The sequence below is a fragment of the Anomaloglossus baeobatrachus genome, chromosome 4 (genome assembly GCF_048569485.1).
Source record: "Anomaloglossus baeobatrachus isolate aAnoBae1 chromosome 4, aAnoBae1.hap1, whole genome shotgun sequence".
Taxonomy (NCBI): domain Eukaryota; kingdom Metazoa; phylum Chordata; class Amphibia; order Anura; family Aromobatidae; genus Anomaloglossus; species Anomaloglossus baeobatrachus.
Genome location: NC_134356.1, coordinates 700499260 through 700517753, shown reverse-complemented (window position 1 = coordinate 700517753; position 18494 = coordinate 700499260). Strand labels below are relative to the sequence as shown.

At 48.4% G+C, this 18494-nt stretch overlaps 1 protein-coding gene across 1 annotated transcript in view; it reads left to right on the top strand.

The window, feature by feature from the left end:
* Window positions 1-18494, top strand: part of LOC142302192 (beta-1,3-galactosyltransferase 5-like) — a 49410-nt gene that overhangs the window by 13868 nt on the left and 17048 nt on the right. Inside the window, exon 2 of the mRNA XM_075343279.1 lies at window positions 372-938. Within this exon, the coding sequence (XP_075199394.1) occupies window positions 377-938 (562 nt within the window). The 5' untranslated portion in view covers window positions 372-376. The remainder of the gene's footprint in view (window positions 1-371; window positions 939-18494) is intronic.

Sequence of the window (18494 nt, the reverse complement as noted above, 5' to 3'; positions counted from 1 at the left end):
TTGCTGGATGTCACACTAAGCAACATCGCTAGCAACGTCACAAAAGTTGTTCGTTACCAGCGATGTTGCTAGCGATGTTGCTTAGTGTGACGGGGCCTTTAGGGACAAAAGCCCAGCAGGTGGTGATTAACCTACAAACAGAACAATGTACACACAAAGAATACACAGAATAGACAGAGCACGACGCCTAAAATACAAACCTACACAAAATTATACACAACATATTCCACCATCACAGAGGATATAGGACGGTGGTCAGTAGGGGTCATGTATGAGTATAACGGATATAGGATGGTGGTCAGTATGGGTCATGTATGAGTATGGGGGTCACTGTACCTGTCTCACCCATCTCCCTTTGTGTTTTTTTGTAGATATCATGGGTCTCTGGATTGGGATTCGGCCGCACATTCTTCTCTCTTTGGGGGTCTTCGTTCTCTTTATTATTATAAGTCTGAATATTTCATTAGAAAACCCTGTGACTCTTCCAATGTTTCCTGCGGTGAGAAGACAGTCTGTGACGCTGGATGACGGGGTCCACGTTTACCATCTGAACCTCTCACGTTTCCAGGAAGAGTTTCCATTCCTTCAGAGTTACCGCTGCTCTCTTCTCTACACCCCTAAACCAGAGATTAGGGGTCTCTCACCAGTACTGCTGCTGGCTATCAAATCTCACCCAAGGTCCAAGAGTAGAAGAGCGGCCCTAAGAGAAACCTGGGCCAAACGAGCGGATGTGATGGGTTACAGGGTGAGGCCCGTCTTCCTGATGGGGCTGAGTGCTCGTCAGCAGCACATGGAGCTGGTGAAGGTGGAGCAGGAGGAGTATCGGGACGTCTTACTGTGGGACTTCACCGAAGGACACCACAACCTGTCCCTCAAGGAGCGATGCTTCCTGGAGTGGCTGCACGACAACCCTCAACAGGCCGACTTCATATTCAAAGGTCTGTGATTCTAAGGGCATAAGATAAATACACCAAACCGTGCAATGACCCACCGCGACCCCCCATCTGCTTATGTACCCCCAATCCTGTGACAGCACGGGCAGACCGGCAGAGTCAATGCAAAAATGTCTGCAAATGTGCAGACCCCCGAGAGGGCTGAGAAAATCCCAAAAATTATTGTAGACCCTAGTCCAGACCCCAAAATAACATCAGACCCCAGACCAGAGCCCATAATAACATCAAACCACAACAGACTCTAGAAGATATTCAGACCCAAGACCAGACCCCAGAATATATTCAGTCCCCAGGATATATTCAGACCCCAGGATATATTCACACCCCAGAATATATTCAGAGCCAAGACCAGACCCCAGAATATATTCAGTCCCCAGGATATATTCAGACCCCAGACCAGACCCCAGAATATATTCAGTCTCCAGGATATATTCAGTCTCCAGGATATATTAAGACCCCAGGATATATTCAGACCCCAGGATATATTCAGTCCCCAGGATATATTCAGTCCCCAGGATATATTCAGTCCCCAGGATATATTCAGACCCCAGGATATATTCAGTCTCCAGGATATATTCAGACCCCAGGATATATTCAGTCCCCAGGATATATTCAGACCCCAGGATATATTCAGTCTCCAGGATATATTCAGTCCCCAGGATATATTCAGTCCCCAGGATATATTCAGTCTCCAGGATATATTCAGACCCCAGGATATATTCAGTCCCCAGGATATATTCAGTCCCCAGGATATATTCAGACCCCAGGATATATTCAGTCTCCAGGATATATTCAGTCCCCAAGATATATTCAGTCCCCAGGATATATTCAGTCCCCAGGATATATTCAGACCCCAGGATATATTCAGTCTCCAGGATATATTCAGACCCCAGGATATATTCAGTCCCCAGGATATATTCAGACCCCAGGATATATTCAGTATCAAAGATATATTCAGTCCCCAGGATATATTCAGTCCCCAGGATATATTCAGTCTCCAGGATATATTCAGACCCCAGGATATATTCAGTCTCCAGGATATATTCAGTCCCCAGGATATATTCAGTCTCCAGGATATATTCAGACCCCAGGATATATTCAGTCTCCAGGATATATTCAGTCCCCAGGATATATTCAGACCCCAGGATATATTCAGTCCCCAGGATATATTCAGACCCCAGGATATATTCAGACCCCAGGATATATTCAGTCTCCAGGATATATTCAGTCCCCAGGATATATTCAGACCCCAGGATATATTCAGTCTCCAGGATATATTCAGTCCCCAGGATATATTCAGTCCCCAGGATATATTCAGTCCCCAGGATATATTCAGACCCCAGGATATATTCAGACCCCAGGATATATTCAGTCCCCAGGATATATTCAGTCCCCAGGATATATTCAGTCTCCAGGATATATTCAGACCCCAGGATATATTCAGTCCCCAGGATATATTCAGTCCCCAGGATATATTCAGACCCCAGGATATATTCAGTCTCCAGGATATATTCAGTCCCCAGGATATATTCAGACCCCAGGATATATTCAGTCCCCAGGATATATTCAGTCCCCAGGATATATTCAGACCCCAGGATATATTCAGTCCCCAGGATATATTCAGTCCCCAGGATATATTCAGTCTCCAGGATATATTCAGTCTCCAGGATATATTCAGTCTCCAGGATATATTCAGTCCCCAGGATATATTCAGTCCCCAGGATATATTCAGTCCCCAGGATATATTCAGTCCCCAGGATATATTCAGTCTCCAGGATATATTCAGTCCCCAGGATATATTCAGTCCCCAGGATATATTCAGTCCCCAGGATATATTCAGTCTCCAGGATATATTCAGTCTCCAGGATATATTCAGTCCCCAGGATATATTCAGTCCCCAGGATATATTCAGTCTCCAGGATATATTCAGTCCCCAGGATATATTCAGTCCCCAGGATATATTCAGTCTCCAGGATATATTCAGTCTCCAGGATATATTCAGTCCCCAGGATATATTCAGTCCCCAGGATATATTCAGTCCCCAGGATATATTCAGTCTCCAGGATATATTCAGTCCCCAGGATATATTCAGTCCCCAGGATATATTCAGTCCCCAGGATATATTCAGTCCCCAGGATATATTCAGTCCCCAGGATATATTCAGTCTCCAGGATATATTCATTCCCCAGGATATATTCAGTCCCCAGGATATATTCAGTCCCCAGGATATATTCAGTCTCCAGGATATATTCAGTCCCCAGGATATATTCAGTCCCCAGGATATATTCAGTCTCCAGGATATATTCAGTCCCCAGGATATATTCAGTCCCCAGGATATATTCAGTCCCCAGGATATATTCAGTCTCCAGGATATATTCAGTCTCCAGGATATATTCAGTCCCCAGGATATATTCAGTCCCCAGGATATATTCAGTCCCCAGGATATATTCAGTCCCCAGGATATATTCAGACCCCAGGATATATTCAGTCCCCAGGATATATTCAGACCCCAGGATATATTCAGACCCCAGGATATATTCAGTCCCCAGGATATATTCAGTCTCCAGGATATATTCAGTCCCCAGGATATATTCAGACCCCAGGATATATTCAGTCCCCAGGATATATTCAGACCCCAGGATATATTCAGTCCCCAGGATATATTCAGACCCCAGGATATATTCAGTCTCCAGGATATATTCAGACCCCAGGATATATTCAGACCCCAGGATATATTCAGTCCCCAGGATATATTCAGTCCCCAGGATATATTCAGTCCCCAGGATATATTCAGACCCCAGGATATATTCAGACCCCAGGATATATTCAGTCTCCAGGATATATTCAGACCCCAGGATATATTCAGTCCCCAGGATATATTCAGACCCCAGGATATATTCAGTCTCCAGGATATATTCAGACCCCAGGATATATTCAGACCCCAGGATATATTCAGTCTCCAGGATATATTCAGTCTCCAGGATATATATGCACATCGCAGAATATATTCAGACCCCAGGATATATTCAGTCTCCAGGATATATTCAGACCCCAGGATATATTCAGTCTCCAGGATATATTCAGTCCCCAGGATATATTCAGTCCCCAGGATATATTCAGTCCCCAGGATATATTCAGTCCCCAGGATATATTCAGTCCCCAGGATATATTCAGTCTCCAGGATATATTCAGACCCCAGGATATATTCAGTCCCCAGGATATATTCAGTCTCCAGGATATATTCAGACCCCAGGATATATTCAGTCTCCAGGATATATTTAGTCCCCAGGATATATTCAGACCCCAGGATATATTCAGTCTCCAGGATATATTCAGTCCCCAGGATATATTCAGTCCCCAGGATATATTCAGTCTCCAGGATATATTCAGACCCCAGGATATATTCAGTCCCCAGGATATATTCAGTCCCCAGGATATATTCAGTCCCCAGGATATATTCAGTCCCCAGGATATATTCAGTCCCCAGGATATATTCAGACCCCAGTCCACTAAACATGTGTGGATTGCCTGACAATCATGATAATGTTGTAGTCTTGTTGGTTAGTGAAATTGCTGGGATTTTTCGGCCACATTTCGCCATCTGGTGTATAAGGTGGCACACCAGGAAATATAGTGGCGGCTGGGGACCGAGTACCACGGGACGGCCATTGCCATGAGGAAAGCCTCAGTGTCCACGCTCCTAAATGACACAGACACAGATTCTATGCTAGGGATGGGCTGCATCTTAATGGGGAGGGTGCAGCTCTGCTGGGGCAGAAAATGGCTAGAAGGTTGGAGGAGTGTTTAAACTAGGAATGGGGGGCGAGGATATTCACTTTATAGAAGGGGAATGTAGTGCAGATAGTGACCAGGGCACAAGTAATGAAATTGGGGGTGGTACGGGGGGAAGGGTTAGGACAGTCAATACAGTAAGCAGGAATACAGGTACAGAGTCATACGTAACGTGCATGTACACTAATGCCCGAAGCCTCACAAATAAGGTGGAGGAATTAGAATTAATATTGTTGGAAGAAAATGATGCTATAGTGGGGATATCAGAGACATGGCTGGATGAGAGCTATGACTGGGCTGTTAATTTACAGGGTTATAGCCTATTCAGGAATGACCGTACAAATAAGCGAGGGGGAGGTGTGTGTCTATATGTAACATCATCCTTACAACCCATCCTGCGTGACAACATATGTGAGGGTGCTGAGAATGTAGAGTCCCTATGGGTGGAGATAAGGGGGGGAGAATGAATAATAAAATACTGATAGGGGTGTGTTATAAGACGCCGAATATTATGGAAGAGGTAGAGAATCTCCTCATAAAGCAAATTGATAAAGCAGCGAGTCTCGGAGAGGTACTTATTATGGGGGACTTTAACTATCCTGATATAAATTGGGGAACAGAAACTTGCAGTTCCAGCAAAGGAAATAGATTTCTGATAACAATGAAAGATAATTACCTTTCACAAATGGTACAGGACCCCACAAGAGGGGGAGCACTACTAGACCTTGTACTAACCAATAGGCCAGACCGCATATCAAATATACAAGTTGGGGGTTACTTGGGGAATAGTGATCACAAAATAATAAGTTTTCATGTATTCTTTAGTAAGATGTCTAGTAGAGGGGCTACAAGGACACTAAACTTCAGGAAAGCAAATTTTAAACGGTTGAGAGATGATCTTAGTGCAATAAACTGGGATGATGTACTAAGTAATAAAAGTACACAAAGCAAATGGGAGACTTTTATGAGCATCCTGAATAGGGCTTGTGCAGAAAATATACCCTATGGGAACAAACATGCTAGAAATAGGAGGAAACCCCTATGGCTAAATAGAGCTGTAAGGGAAGCAATAAAAGAAAAACAGAAAGCCTTAAAAGAATTAAAGAGGGTAGGTAGTGATGAGGCATTATATAATTATAGAAAATTAAATAAAATATGTAAAAAGCAAATTAAGTTAGCTAAGTTTGAGACCGAGAGACTCATTGCGAGAGAAAGTAAAAATAATCCTAAAATATTCTTTAACTACATAAACAGTAAAAAACTGAAAAGCGATAGTGTTGGCCCCCTTAAAAATAGTCTTGGTGAAATGGTGGAAGGGGATGAGGGTAAAGCAACCTGCTGAATGACTTTTTTTCTACAGTTTTTATACAAGAAAATGCCATGGCAGATGACATGACCAGTGATACCATAAATTCACCCTTGAATATTACCTGCTTAACCCAGCAGGAAGTACGCCGCCGCCTCGAAATCACTAAGGGTGACAAATCTCCGGGCCCGGATGGCTACACCCCAGAGTACTACAGGAATTGAATTCTGTGATAGATAGACCATTATTTTTAATCTTCTCAGATTCCTTAATAACAGGGTCGGTACCGCAGGACTGGCGCATAGCAAATGTGGTGCCAATATTCAAAAAGGGGACAAAAACTGAGCCGGGAAATTATAGGCCGGTAAGTTTAACCTCTACGGTTGGTAAAATCCTTGAGGGTTTCTTGAGAGATGCTATACTGGAGTATCTCAAGAAAAATAACCTTATGACAGAGTATCAACATGGGTTTATGAGGGATCGATCCTGTCAAACTGATCAGCTTCTATGAAGAGGTAAGTTCAAGCCTGGACCAGGGAAATGCAGTGAATGTTGTGTATATGGACTTTTCAAAAGCTTTTGATCCGGTGCCACACAAAAGGTTGGTACATAAAATGAGAATAATGGGGATAGGGGAAAATATGTGTAACTGGGTTACAAACTGGCTCAGTGATAGGAAACAAAGGGTGGTTATTAATGGTACGTACTCGGACTGGGTCTCAGTTCATAGTGGGGTACCACAGGGGTCAGTATTGGGCCCGCTTCTTTTCAACATATTTATAAATGACCTTGTTGGGGGCATGCGGAGTAGAATTTCAATATTTGCAGATGATACTAAACTCTGCAGGGTAATCAATACAGAGGAGGATAATTTTATATTACAGGGAGATTTATGTAAATTGGAGGATTGGGCTGAGAAGTGGCAATTGAAGTTTAATGTAGATAAATGTAAGGTCATGCACTTGGGTAGAGGAAATAACATTTATGATTATGTACTTAATTGTAGAACACTGGGTAAAACAGACACAGAAAAAGACTTGGGTGTATGGGTGGATGGTAAACTTCACTTTAGTGGACAGTGTCAGGCAGCTGCTGCCAGGGCTAATAAAATAATGGGATGTATTAAAAGAGGTAGAAGTGTTCATGAAAAAAATATACTTCTACCTCTGTACAAGTCACTAGTGCGACCGCACTTAGGGGCACTTTGCACACTACGACATCGCAAGCCGATGCTGCGATGCCGAGCGCGATAGTCCCCGCCCCTGTTGCAGCTGCGATATCATTGTGATTGCTGCTGTAGTGAACATTATCGTTACGGCAGCTTCACATGCACTCACCTGCCCTGCGACGTCGCTCTGGATGGCGACCCGCCTCCTTATTAAGGGGGCGAGTTGTGCGACGTCATAGCGACGTCACACGGCAGGCAGCCAATAGAAGCGGAGGGGTGGAGATGAGCGGGACGTAAACATCCCGCCCACCTCCGTCCTTCCGCATAGCCGGCGTGAGCCGCGGTGATGCAGGTAGGAGATGTTCCTCGCTCCTGCGGCTTCACACACAGCGATGTGTGCTGCCGCAGGAACGAGGAACAACATCGTAACATCGGTACTTCCGAAATTATGGAAATTACCAATGCTACACCGATGATACGATAACGACGCTTTTGCACTTGTTAATCGTATCAAAAATGCTTTACACACTACGATATCGACTGCGAAACCGGATGTGCGTCACTTTCAATTTGACCCCACCGACATCGCACCTGCCATGTCGTAGTGTGCAAAGCCCGCCTTAGAATACTGTGTACAATTCTGGTCACCGATATACAGTTAGGTCCAGAAATCTTTGGCCAGTGACACAATTTTGGCGAGTTGGGCTCTGCATGCCACCACATTGGATTTGAAATGAAACCTCTACAACAGAATTCAAGTGCAGATTGTAACGTTTAATTTGAAGGTTTGAACAAAAATATCTGATAGAAATTGTAGGAATTGTCACATTTCTTTACAAACACTCCACATTTTAGGAGGTCAAAAGTAATTGGACAAATAAACCAAACCCAAAAAAAATATTTTTATTTTCAATATTTTGTTGCGAATCCTTTGGAGGCAATCACTGCCTTAAGTCTGGAACCCATGGACATCACCAAACGCTGGGTTTCCTCCTTCTTAATGCTTTGCCAGGCCTTTACAGCCGCAGCCTTCAGGTCTTGCTTGTTTGTGGGTCTTTCCGTCTTAAGTCTGGATTTGAGCAAGTGAAATGCATGCTCAATTGGGTTAAGATCTGGTGATTGACTTGGCCATTGCAGAAGGTTCCACTTTTTTGCACTCATGAACTCCTGGGTAGCTTTGGCTGTATGCTTGGGGTCATTGTCCATCTGTACTATGAAGCGCCGTCCGATCAACTTTGCGGCATTTGGCTGAATCTGGGCTGAAAGTATATCCCGGTACACTTCAGAATTCATCCGGCTACTCTTGTCTGCTGTTATGTCATCAATAAACACAAGTGACCCAGTGCCATTGAAAGCCATGCATGCCCATGCCATCACGTTGCCTCCACCATGTTTTACAGAGGATGTGGTGTGCCTTGGATCATGTGCCGTTCCCTTTCTTCTCCACACTTTTTTCTTCCCATCATTCTGGTACAGGTTGATCTTGGTCTCATCTGTCCATAGAATACTTTTCCAGAACTGAGCTGGCTTCATGAGGTGTTTTTCAGCAAATGTAACTCTGGCCTGTCTATTTTTGGAATTGATGAATGGTTTGCATCTAGATGTGAACCCTTTGTATTTACTTTCATGGAGTCTTCTCTTTACTGGTGACTTAGAGACAGATACACCTACTTCACTGAGAGTGTTCTGGACTTCAGTTGATGTTGTGAACGGGTTCTTCTTCACCAAAGAAAGTATGCGGCGATCATCCACCACTGTTGTCATCCGTGGACGCCCAGGCCTTTTTGAGTTCCCAAGCTCACCAGTCAATTCCTTTTTTCTCAGAATGTACCCGACTGTTGATTTTGCTACTCCAAGCATGTCTGCTATCTCTCTGATGGATTTTTTCTTTTTTTTCAGCCTCAGGATGTTCTGCTTCACCTCAATTGAGAGTTCCTTAGACCGCATGTTGTCTGGTCACAGCAACAACTTCCAAATGCAAAACCACACACCTGTAATCAACCCCAGACCTTTTAACTACTTCATTGATGACAGGTTAACGAGGGAGACGCCTTCAGAGTTAATTGCAGCCCTTAGAGTCCCTTGTCCAATTACTTTTGGTCCTTTTAAAAAGAGGAGGCTATGCATTACAGAGCTATGATTCCTAAACCCTTTCTCTGATTTGGATGTGAAAACTCTCATATTGCAGCTGGGAGTGTGCACTTTCAGCCCATATTATATATAGAATTGTATTTCTGAACATGTTTTTGTAAACAGCTAAAATAACAAAACTTGTGTCACTGTCCAAATATTTCTGGACCTAACTGTATAAGAAGGACACAGCTGAACTGGAGAGGGTGCAGAGAAGACCACCAAGATTATTAGAGGAATGGGTGGGCTGCAATACCAAGACAGGACAAACGAAGGCTTAGGGGGGATCTAATCACAATGTATAAATATATGAGGGGACAGTACAGAGACCTTTCCAAAGATCTCTTTACACCTAGGCCTGCGACTGGATCACGGGGGCATCCGCTACGTCTTGAGGAAAGAAGGTTTAATCATAATCACAGAGGAGGATTCTTTACTGTACGAGCAGTGAGACTATGGAACTCTCTGCCGCATGATGTTGTAATGAGTGTGTCACTACTAACATTAAGCAGAGCCTGGACGCCTTTCCTGAAAAATGTAATATTACCAGTTATGTATATTAGATTTTATGACAGGGTATTGATCCAGGGAACTAGTCTGATTGCCGGATGTGGACGAAGGAAGGACATTTTTCCCCATTGGAGCTTGTTTGACACATTGGGGGTTTTTTTGCCTTCCTCTGGATCAACATGTTAGGCTACGGGGTGAACTAGATGGACTTAGAGTCTCCCTTCAACCTTAAAAACTATGATACTATGAAATGGCAACATCTCCAGGACAAGCAGTCAGGATAAGCAAGCACGTATCCTCACGTCCCCCAATCATCAACAGTAAAAGCCCCCCAGTATATACTGTATGTCTGCGTGTCTGTGTATGTCTATATGTATGTGAATGTCTTCAAATATGTATATGTTTCTATGTGACTATATCTGTGTACATGTCTGTGTATATGTGTACACATCTCTGTACTGTGTGTGAATGTGTCGCCCTGGACAAGCCAGGGGCCACAGAGCACAACACCACCACACCCCACACTCCCTGTAGGCACATCAAGGTCAGACACAAAACCCTTGTTGCCCTCCCCAGGGGCTGATGTCCACACCAGGGGGTGGAGCCAGGCGGTTGGTCTCCACCCACCAAGGAGTTCACAGTCCTGGAGGAGGGAAAACAGGCAGTCTAGTTTGGGAGGAGGAAGTGAGAGGAGTGAAGATAGAGTTTGGAGGAGGAAGTGGAAGGAGGAAAGGAGAAAAGTGACAGAAAAAGAGCCTGAAGTTGGTCCGGGTGTGTGGCCCGGACAGATCAGCAAGGTTGGCAGACGGTGGTGACCGTCTGCAGTGGAGGCCGATTGGAGTCTGCCGTAAGGACCGTGGACGGGTGGTGACCCGGCGGTACCGGACCGGTATACAAAGAGAGGCCAGCACCAGTGGCAGGGGCTTTTCGGACCCCGACAAGGCTTGGAGTCGCCGTGAATTTGCCAAATCCGTTAGTGAAGGGGACCTCCGGGTTTCCAAACAGTCAAGTCCCGACAGAAGGCAACCGTCCAACCGTGAAGGGGAGACACTGCCACCGCCAAGGGCAACCGTTTCCCAGGGCCAGCGCCTGCGGGCAAAAGGGGCTCCTCCGGCCCACATCCAGGTCGGGGAGCGGGTTACCGGTGGGAACCCATCAGAATCAACATAGAACATAGGTGCAGGGAGAGACAGTCATCACCAACCTACGGGGAAGAAGCAACCGCAGCCGTCCGAGGGACCCGTCCATCCAGCCACTTGTTTTACCGTGAACTGTGTCATCATCATTGGGCTGAGTGAGTACCTCCGTGCCGTGCGGCACAGCGCTGCCCCTGCGACCCTGCACCTCATCAGGCCCCGCAGCCAGCCTGTCATCCACCCCTACCCCATCACTGGACCCCGGGACAACCAACCCCCTACCCACGGAGGGGAGAAATAACAACAAAGCTGCTCCCTGTCACCGCTCCCGGGATTCCCGTCCAGAGCAGCGGTGGTGTCCACCAAAATCACCAGAACCGTGGGTGGCGTCACGGACAATATCCCTTAAACCAAAAACCACCCCTTTTCACTCACGGGCAAGGAGCGCTGCTCGAGTCCCCGGGATCTGGCCCATCGCTCGAGCCACCGAGCAGCAGCGGCCGCAGCAGCAGCGGCAGCCGGACCCGAGCAGTGGGAGAGCGCAGCGTCCCCTCCTCCGCCCGCGACAACTTGGCGTCATGAACAGGATCTTACCGCTCTGCCGTCTGGTAGAGGTGCGCCTTGTTACCGCCGGAGGTGTCCGGCCGAAAAATTTCAGAAGCCGCCATCTTTGGCGCGAAAAGTTCCCGCTCGAGCGTCTCCTCGAGTAGTGGAGGCGCGAAGTCCAAAACCCCGCCCCTGTAGAGGAGGAGCCGGAAAGAGGCTAAAGGGGACGCGGATGGAGGAATGGCGGCGTCCTTGAACTGGAGCACGGGAGTACCCGCCACCGGGGCGTCTAAGCTCTGGGGGAACCGAGGAGGAGTAGCTTTTGAAGACTGCGGCCCGGGTGAGCTCCCCGCCGGGACCGCGGCGTGGCTGGAACGGGAACTGGGCCGGTTCTGCTTGAAAGTGAGGGCGCAGAGCCTGCAGCAGTTGCTGGACTGGAAGGCGGAGATGCGCAGAATAGTTGCCGTAGTATGGGCCCGTGAGCAAGGGGCCGCCGCAACCGTGCAGCACCGCGACCAGGCCACCCAAACTCCAGAACCACCCCTGATTGAGTGAGAGCCGGGGACCGGCATCGCGGTTGGAGGCCCAGAAAGAATGCCGTTGATGGAGGAGGGGGTCCCGAGTACGCTGCCCCCGCCACCGTTCCTAACGGCCGTCAGTGGTTCTGGGCTGAATTGCCAATGGAAAGAGAACCTAATGTACCGCCCGGTCCCTGAGTGGGCCGACCCCCTGCGGTGGTAGCCGCCTCAAGGTCAGCGGTTCCCGGTTACCTTGCTGTTGGTCCCCATTGGGACCCTGCTGACATTCCAGACGGCCCTCAAGGCTCAGGAGTCCGGTTGGAGGAGCAGTCGTACCCGCATCATCGGCAGCTGAAAATGGAGTCCTGTGGGACAGTGTCACCCCTGTGTGTGGGTGGCGTTGGGGGCTCGTGCTGTTTGATGGTGGACTGTGGGAAAGCTGCAGGAGGAAGTTGTACCGGAGCCAGGTGTTGTGGATGGCCCCTGGGACACAGCTGACGGTCCCCGTCGGGACCCTACGGCAAGTCTCCGTTGGAATCCTACAGTTTTGTTTGTGTTAGCCCGTTGGCTACGAAGCACTGTTGCTTACCTGATTGAAACCCTGATTTGCACCGGTTGTTGCCGGCAACTGGTCCCCGTTGGGACCCCCTTAGCCTTGCATAGAAACTTCTATGAACATGCCTGAGAACTTGCAAGGCAACCACAAACTTAGTGGCTTGTAAATAAAAATGTTTATGGCTTTACCGTTACCGCCTCCGGAGAGGCAGATTGGAGGAAGGGCCCGCAGTGGAGTAGGCTGGGGCCCAGCCACCACCTGAACCGGTGGCAATCCTCTGGGGGTTTCAGGGGCTCCCCATGGACGTGGGTCCCCTGAAAAGGACAGATCCCGCTCAGGTGACTTGTGCTGGACTGGGGTCAAGGGGTGCTGCCTGTTTTCTTAGGGGCAGCATCAGGGACAGGTTGCATGGGTGGGTGAGAGCGGAAGCCGTACCGTTTACAGCAACGTTTAAGTAAAAGTGCCTCCCGTTGTGGGATGATGTTATTATAATTGTATGTCTGTTACTGTTTTTCTTATCTTTTTGCAGTTTAAAAAGAAAAATAAAACCGGTGATGGACGGGCAGCCCGAGGACGGTCTGCATTTTGCTAAGGGGGAATGTGTCGCCCTGGACAAGCCAGGGGCCACAGAGCACAACACCACCACACCCCACACTCCCTGTAGGCACATCAAGGTCAGACACAAAACCCTTGTTGCCCTCCCCAGGGGCTGATGTCCACACCAGGGGGTGGAGCCAGGCGGTTGGTCTCCACCCACCAAGGAGTTCACAGTCCTGGAGGAGGGAAAACACAGGCAGTCTAGTTTGGGAGGAGGAAGTGAGAGGAGTGAAGATAGAGTTTGGAGGAGGAAGTGGAAGGAGGAAAGGAGTAGAGAGGAGAAAAGTGACAGAGAAAGAGCCTGAAGTTGGTCCGGGTGTGTGGTCCGGACAGAGCAGCAAGGTTGGCAGATGGTGGTGACCGTCTGCAGTGGAGGCCGATTGGAGTCTGCCGTAAGGACCGTGGACGGGTGGTGACCCGGCGGTACCGGACCGGTATACAAAGAGAGGCCAGCACCAGTGGCAGGGGCTTTTCGGACCCCGGCAAGGCTTGGAGTCACCGTGAATTTGCCAAATCCGTTAGTGAAGGGGACCTCCGGGTTTCCAAACAGTCAAGTCCCGACAGAAGGCAACCGTCCAACCGTGAAGGGAAGACACCGCCACCGCCAAGGGCAACCGTTTCCCAGGGCCAGCGCCTGCGGGCAAAAGGGGCTCCTCCGGCCCACATCCAGGTCGGGGAGCGGGTTACCGGTGGGAACCCATCGGAATCAACATAGAACATAGGTGCAGGGAGAGACAGTCATCACCAACCTACGAGGAAGAAGCAACCGCAGGCGTCCGAGGGCCCCGTCCATCCAGCCGCTTGTTTTACTGTGAACTGTGTCATCATCATTGGGCTGAGTGAGTACCTCCGTGCCGTGCGGCACAGCGCTGCCCCTGCGACCCTGCACCTCATCAGGCCCCGCAGCCCGCCTGTCATCCATCCCTACCCCATCACTGGACCCCGGGACAACCAGCCACCTACCCACGGAGGGGAGAAATAACAACAAAGCTGCTCCCTGTCACCGCTCCCGGGATCCCCATACAGAGCAGCGGTGGTGTCCACCAAAATCACCACAACCGTGGGTGGCGTCACGGACAATATCCCCAAAACCTAAACGACCCCTTTTCACTCACGGACGAGGAGCGCCGCTCGAGTCCCTGGGATCCGGCCCATCGCTCGAGCCACCGAGCAGCAGCGGCCGCAGCAGCAGCGGCAGCCGGACCCAAGCAGTGGGAGAGCGCAGCGTCCCCTCCTCCGCCCGCGACATGTACATGTCTGTATATGTGTACACATCTCTGTACTGTGTGTGTACATGTCTGTATATGTGTACACATCTCTGTACTGTGTGTGTACATGTCTGTATATGTGTACACATCTCTGTACTGTGTGTGTACATGTCTGTATATGTGTACACATCTCTGTACTGTGTGTGTACATGTCTGTATATGTGTACACATCTCTGTACTGTGTGTACATGTCTGTATATGTGGACACATCTCTGTACTGTGTGTGTACATGTCTGTATATGTGTACACATCTCTGTACTGTGTGTACATGTCTGTATATGTGGACACATCTCTGTACTGTGTGTGTACATGTCTGTATATGTGTACACATCTCTGTACTGTGTGTGTACATGTCCATGTTTCTGGGGTTCTATGCATGTGTGTAGGATGCATGTATGTACGGCGACATACCCAACGTAAGGGTTTACAGCGTTTTGGATGCAGCGTGTTTTTTGCTGCGTCATAACCTGACCTGCGGTGTGGCTTCCTGAGCCGCAGCATGTTACTTTATTGCTGCGGAGCTGCGAGTGTTCTCCGCAAGGAAAACAGAGAGACCGCAGCAGCCCAAACCCTGATCATGAGCACAGGCAGCTGCGGTCCCTGCGAATAGCACTAGGTGCAGTCCCGGGGGGCAATGCACCTAGGATTTCACTGTGTTGAGCGCCCTCGCTGGCTGCTGGCAGTGTTTTCTCTGGCTGGTCTCCCCGAGATCAGTGATTGTTTTGTCTTGTTGGTCTACTAGGCATTGCTCCCACCTAGCCAGAATCCTACTCCACACTGATGAGGGGCAATACCCCGAAACAGCTGTCTGTGGATGGATACCTGGCCTTGGTATTTCCCTTGTCATATCTTTAAACTCGTCAAGAGTTGGATATTGACTAAAAGGACTACTTAATATGGTGGCTATGGTGGTCTCCTAAAAAGAGCCACTCCTTAGCTAGGTCCTTCTTGGAGGGATATCTGGCTATTTTCCTTGTCGAGACTCCTAACAGAGGCTCCACGGACCTTTTTGATTTGCATACTTCCAAGGGGGCAATGCACCTAGGATTTCACTGTGTTGAGCGCCTTCTCTGGCTGGTCTCCCCAAGATCAGTGATTGTTTTGTCTTGCTGGTCTTCTAGACATTGCTCCCACCTGGCCAAAATCCTACTCCACACTGTTGAGGGGCAATAACCCGAAACAGCTGTCTGTGGATGGATACCTGGCCTTTGAATTTCTCTTGTCATATCTTTAAACTCGTCAAGAGCTAGATATTGACTAAAAGGGCCACTTAATATGGTGGCTATGGTGGTCCCCTAAAAAGAGCCACTCCTTGCCTAGGTCCTTCCCGGAGGGATATCTGGCTATTTTTTCAATGTCGAGACTCCTAACAGAGGCTCCACGGACCTTTTTGATTTGATTGTGTGATATGGATGAAGGACCCCGTCACACTTCCTCACAGTCTGGACGCAGCATACTTTCTCTGGTGGAGATGCTAGTCTCCTGGACAGGAGATCGCGCTGTCCGTGCACACCATCAGGCTTCCTCATGGTGTGAATGCAGCGTACTTTCTCTTGTGGAGATGATAGTCTCCTGAGCAGGAGATTGCACTGTCCGTGCACATCATCAGGCTTCCTCATGGTCTGAATGCAGCAAACGTTTTCTGGCAGAGCTTAATCTGCCCAATTCCAGGCTTGCTGAAGCATCCCCAGATCATCACCGATCCTCCATCAAATTTCACAGTGGGTGTAAGACGCTGTTCCTTGTACGCCTCTACAGGTCTCCAACTAACCATCAGATGACCAGGTGTTGGTCAAAGCCGAAAATTAGACTCATCAGAGAAGATTACCTTACTCTAGAAATTGGGCAGATTAAACTTTGCGAAGGACGTATGAATCAAGCTGCATACAAGGTTATCCTGGAAAAACAGTTGCTTCCTTCTACTCAGGCAATGTTCCCCAACTCTGAGGACTGGTTTTCCCAGCAGGACAATGCACCATGCCACACAGCTGGGTCATCAATGTGTGGATGAAGGACCATCATATCAAAACCCTGTCATGGTCAGCCCAATCTCCAGACCTGAACCCCATTGAAAACCTCTGGAATGTAATCAAGAAGAAAATGGATAGTCACAAGCCATCAAACAAAGAAGAACTGCTTACATTTCTGCACCAGGAGTAGCATACGATCACCCAAAAGCAATGTGAAGATTGGTGGAAAGCGGCCAAGACGCAGGAAAGCTGGGATTAATAATCATGGTTATTCCACAAAATATTGATTTCTGAATCTTCATTATTATATTGTTGTGTGTAAATGATGATGATCTTGTTTTCTTTGCATTATTTGAGGTGAAAGCCATGCATTGTTCTGTTATCACCATTTCTCATTTTCAGAAAATAAATACAAAATGTATTGCTTGGAAATTCGGAGACGTCGTCAGTAGATTATAAAATAAAACAATAATTTACATTTTGCCCAAAAAGAGAAAAATTAGAAAAACTGACAATTGTGCAGCGGTCTCTGAATTTTTGCCAGTCTGAACATAAAGCCAGTTACCTCAGTTGCTTTAATGCAGCGGCTAGAGCTGAACAGGCCAAAGGTGGTCCACCACAAATTGAGGGCCACTGCCTCCTGATTGCCCCCAGGAGGCTAAAATGTGCCAGCCCGATCTTGGTTGATTCCTCGACACTTATGGAGAATCTCACAGATATCAGACACCCATGGCCACCCGCACTTTCTGATGGAGGGTGCCCAGATATCGACAGACATGTTGTGGCTGGTATTCAGCTGCTGTCTTCTGCTGCTCACAAAGCCTGGCTAACATGTAATGTGGGGTTCCAGTGCGTGGTAATGTCGCACATCAGTCAGTGAGGTGGCACTGTTGCAGCACTGACAGACCGGCGGCAGATGTCGGTGACTTGCCGACATGGGCGCACACACAGCATACCTTCAGAAGCAACTCAGGTAGGTTTTCAGAAACTGCTGAACCATTAAGTTAAGTATGTCTGCCAGGCCTGGTTCGTGTGTCAGCTTCCCAATCTTCAGAGCCGCCACCAGGTTACGGCCATTATCACACGCGACCATTCCTGGTTGGAGGTTCAGCGGCGAGAGCCACAGATCTGTCTGGTCTGTTAGACCTTACAACAGCTCTGCTATGTGCTGCCGTTTGTCACTTAAAGATATGAGTGTCAGCAGAGACTGTTGCCACCTCACGGAGTCCGTGCTGCAGAGCTTCCAGCCTGTGACTGATACGGACGATGTGCTCCAAGATGACAATTCAGAGATGGAGGAGGAGGTGAAGCAACTGCTGTAGGAGAGGGAAACCCTGATGGAACTAAGGCCCACAATCCTTGGCATTGGTAGCACATGTGCCATCCCAGGGTCCAACTCGGTTCCGGTCTCCACAAGATACACCAAGTGTGCCGTCAGGGAAACGTAATGTTCTTGACCACAAGCACCTGTCCATGTGATGGTGGTTATGTGGACCTTCCCAATGACTGTGTGACGCCCTGGGCAAGCCAGGGGTCACAGGTAATGACACCACCACACCCTACACCCCGGTTAGGTACACCTAAGCTAGACCAGAAATCCTTGTTGCCTTCCCCAGGGGCTGATGTCCACACCAGGGGGTGGAGCCAGGCGGTTGGTCTCGACCCACCAAGAAGTTCACAGTCCTGGAGGAAGGAAAACACAGGCAGTTAGAGTAAAGCGAGGGAAGTGAGAGGAGATAGAGTTTGGAGGAGGAAGTGGAAAGGAGTGGAGAGGAGAAAAGTGACAGTTTTGAAAGCCTGAAGTTGGTCCGGGTGTGTGCCCCGGACTGAGACAGCAAGGTTAGCAGACGGCGGTGACCGTCTGCAGTGGAGGCTGATCGGAGGTTGCCGAAAGGACCGTGGACGGGTGGTGGCCCGGCGGTACCGGACCGGTATACAAAGAGAAGCCAGCACCATTGGCAGGGGCCTTTCGGATTCCAGCAAGGCTAGGAGTCGCCGTGAATTTGCCAAATCCGTCAGTGAAGGGGACCTCCGGGTCTTCAAA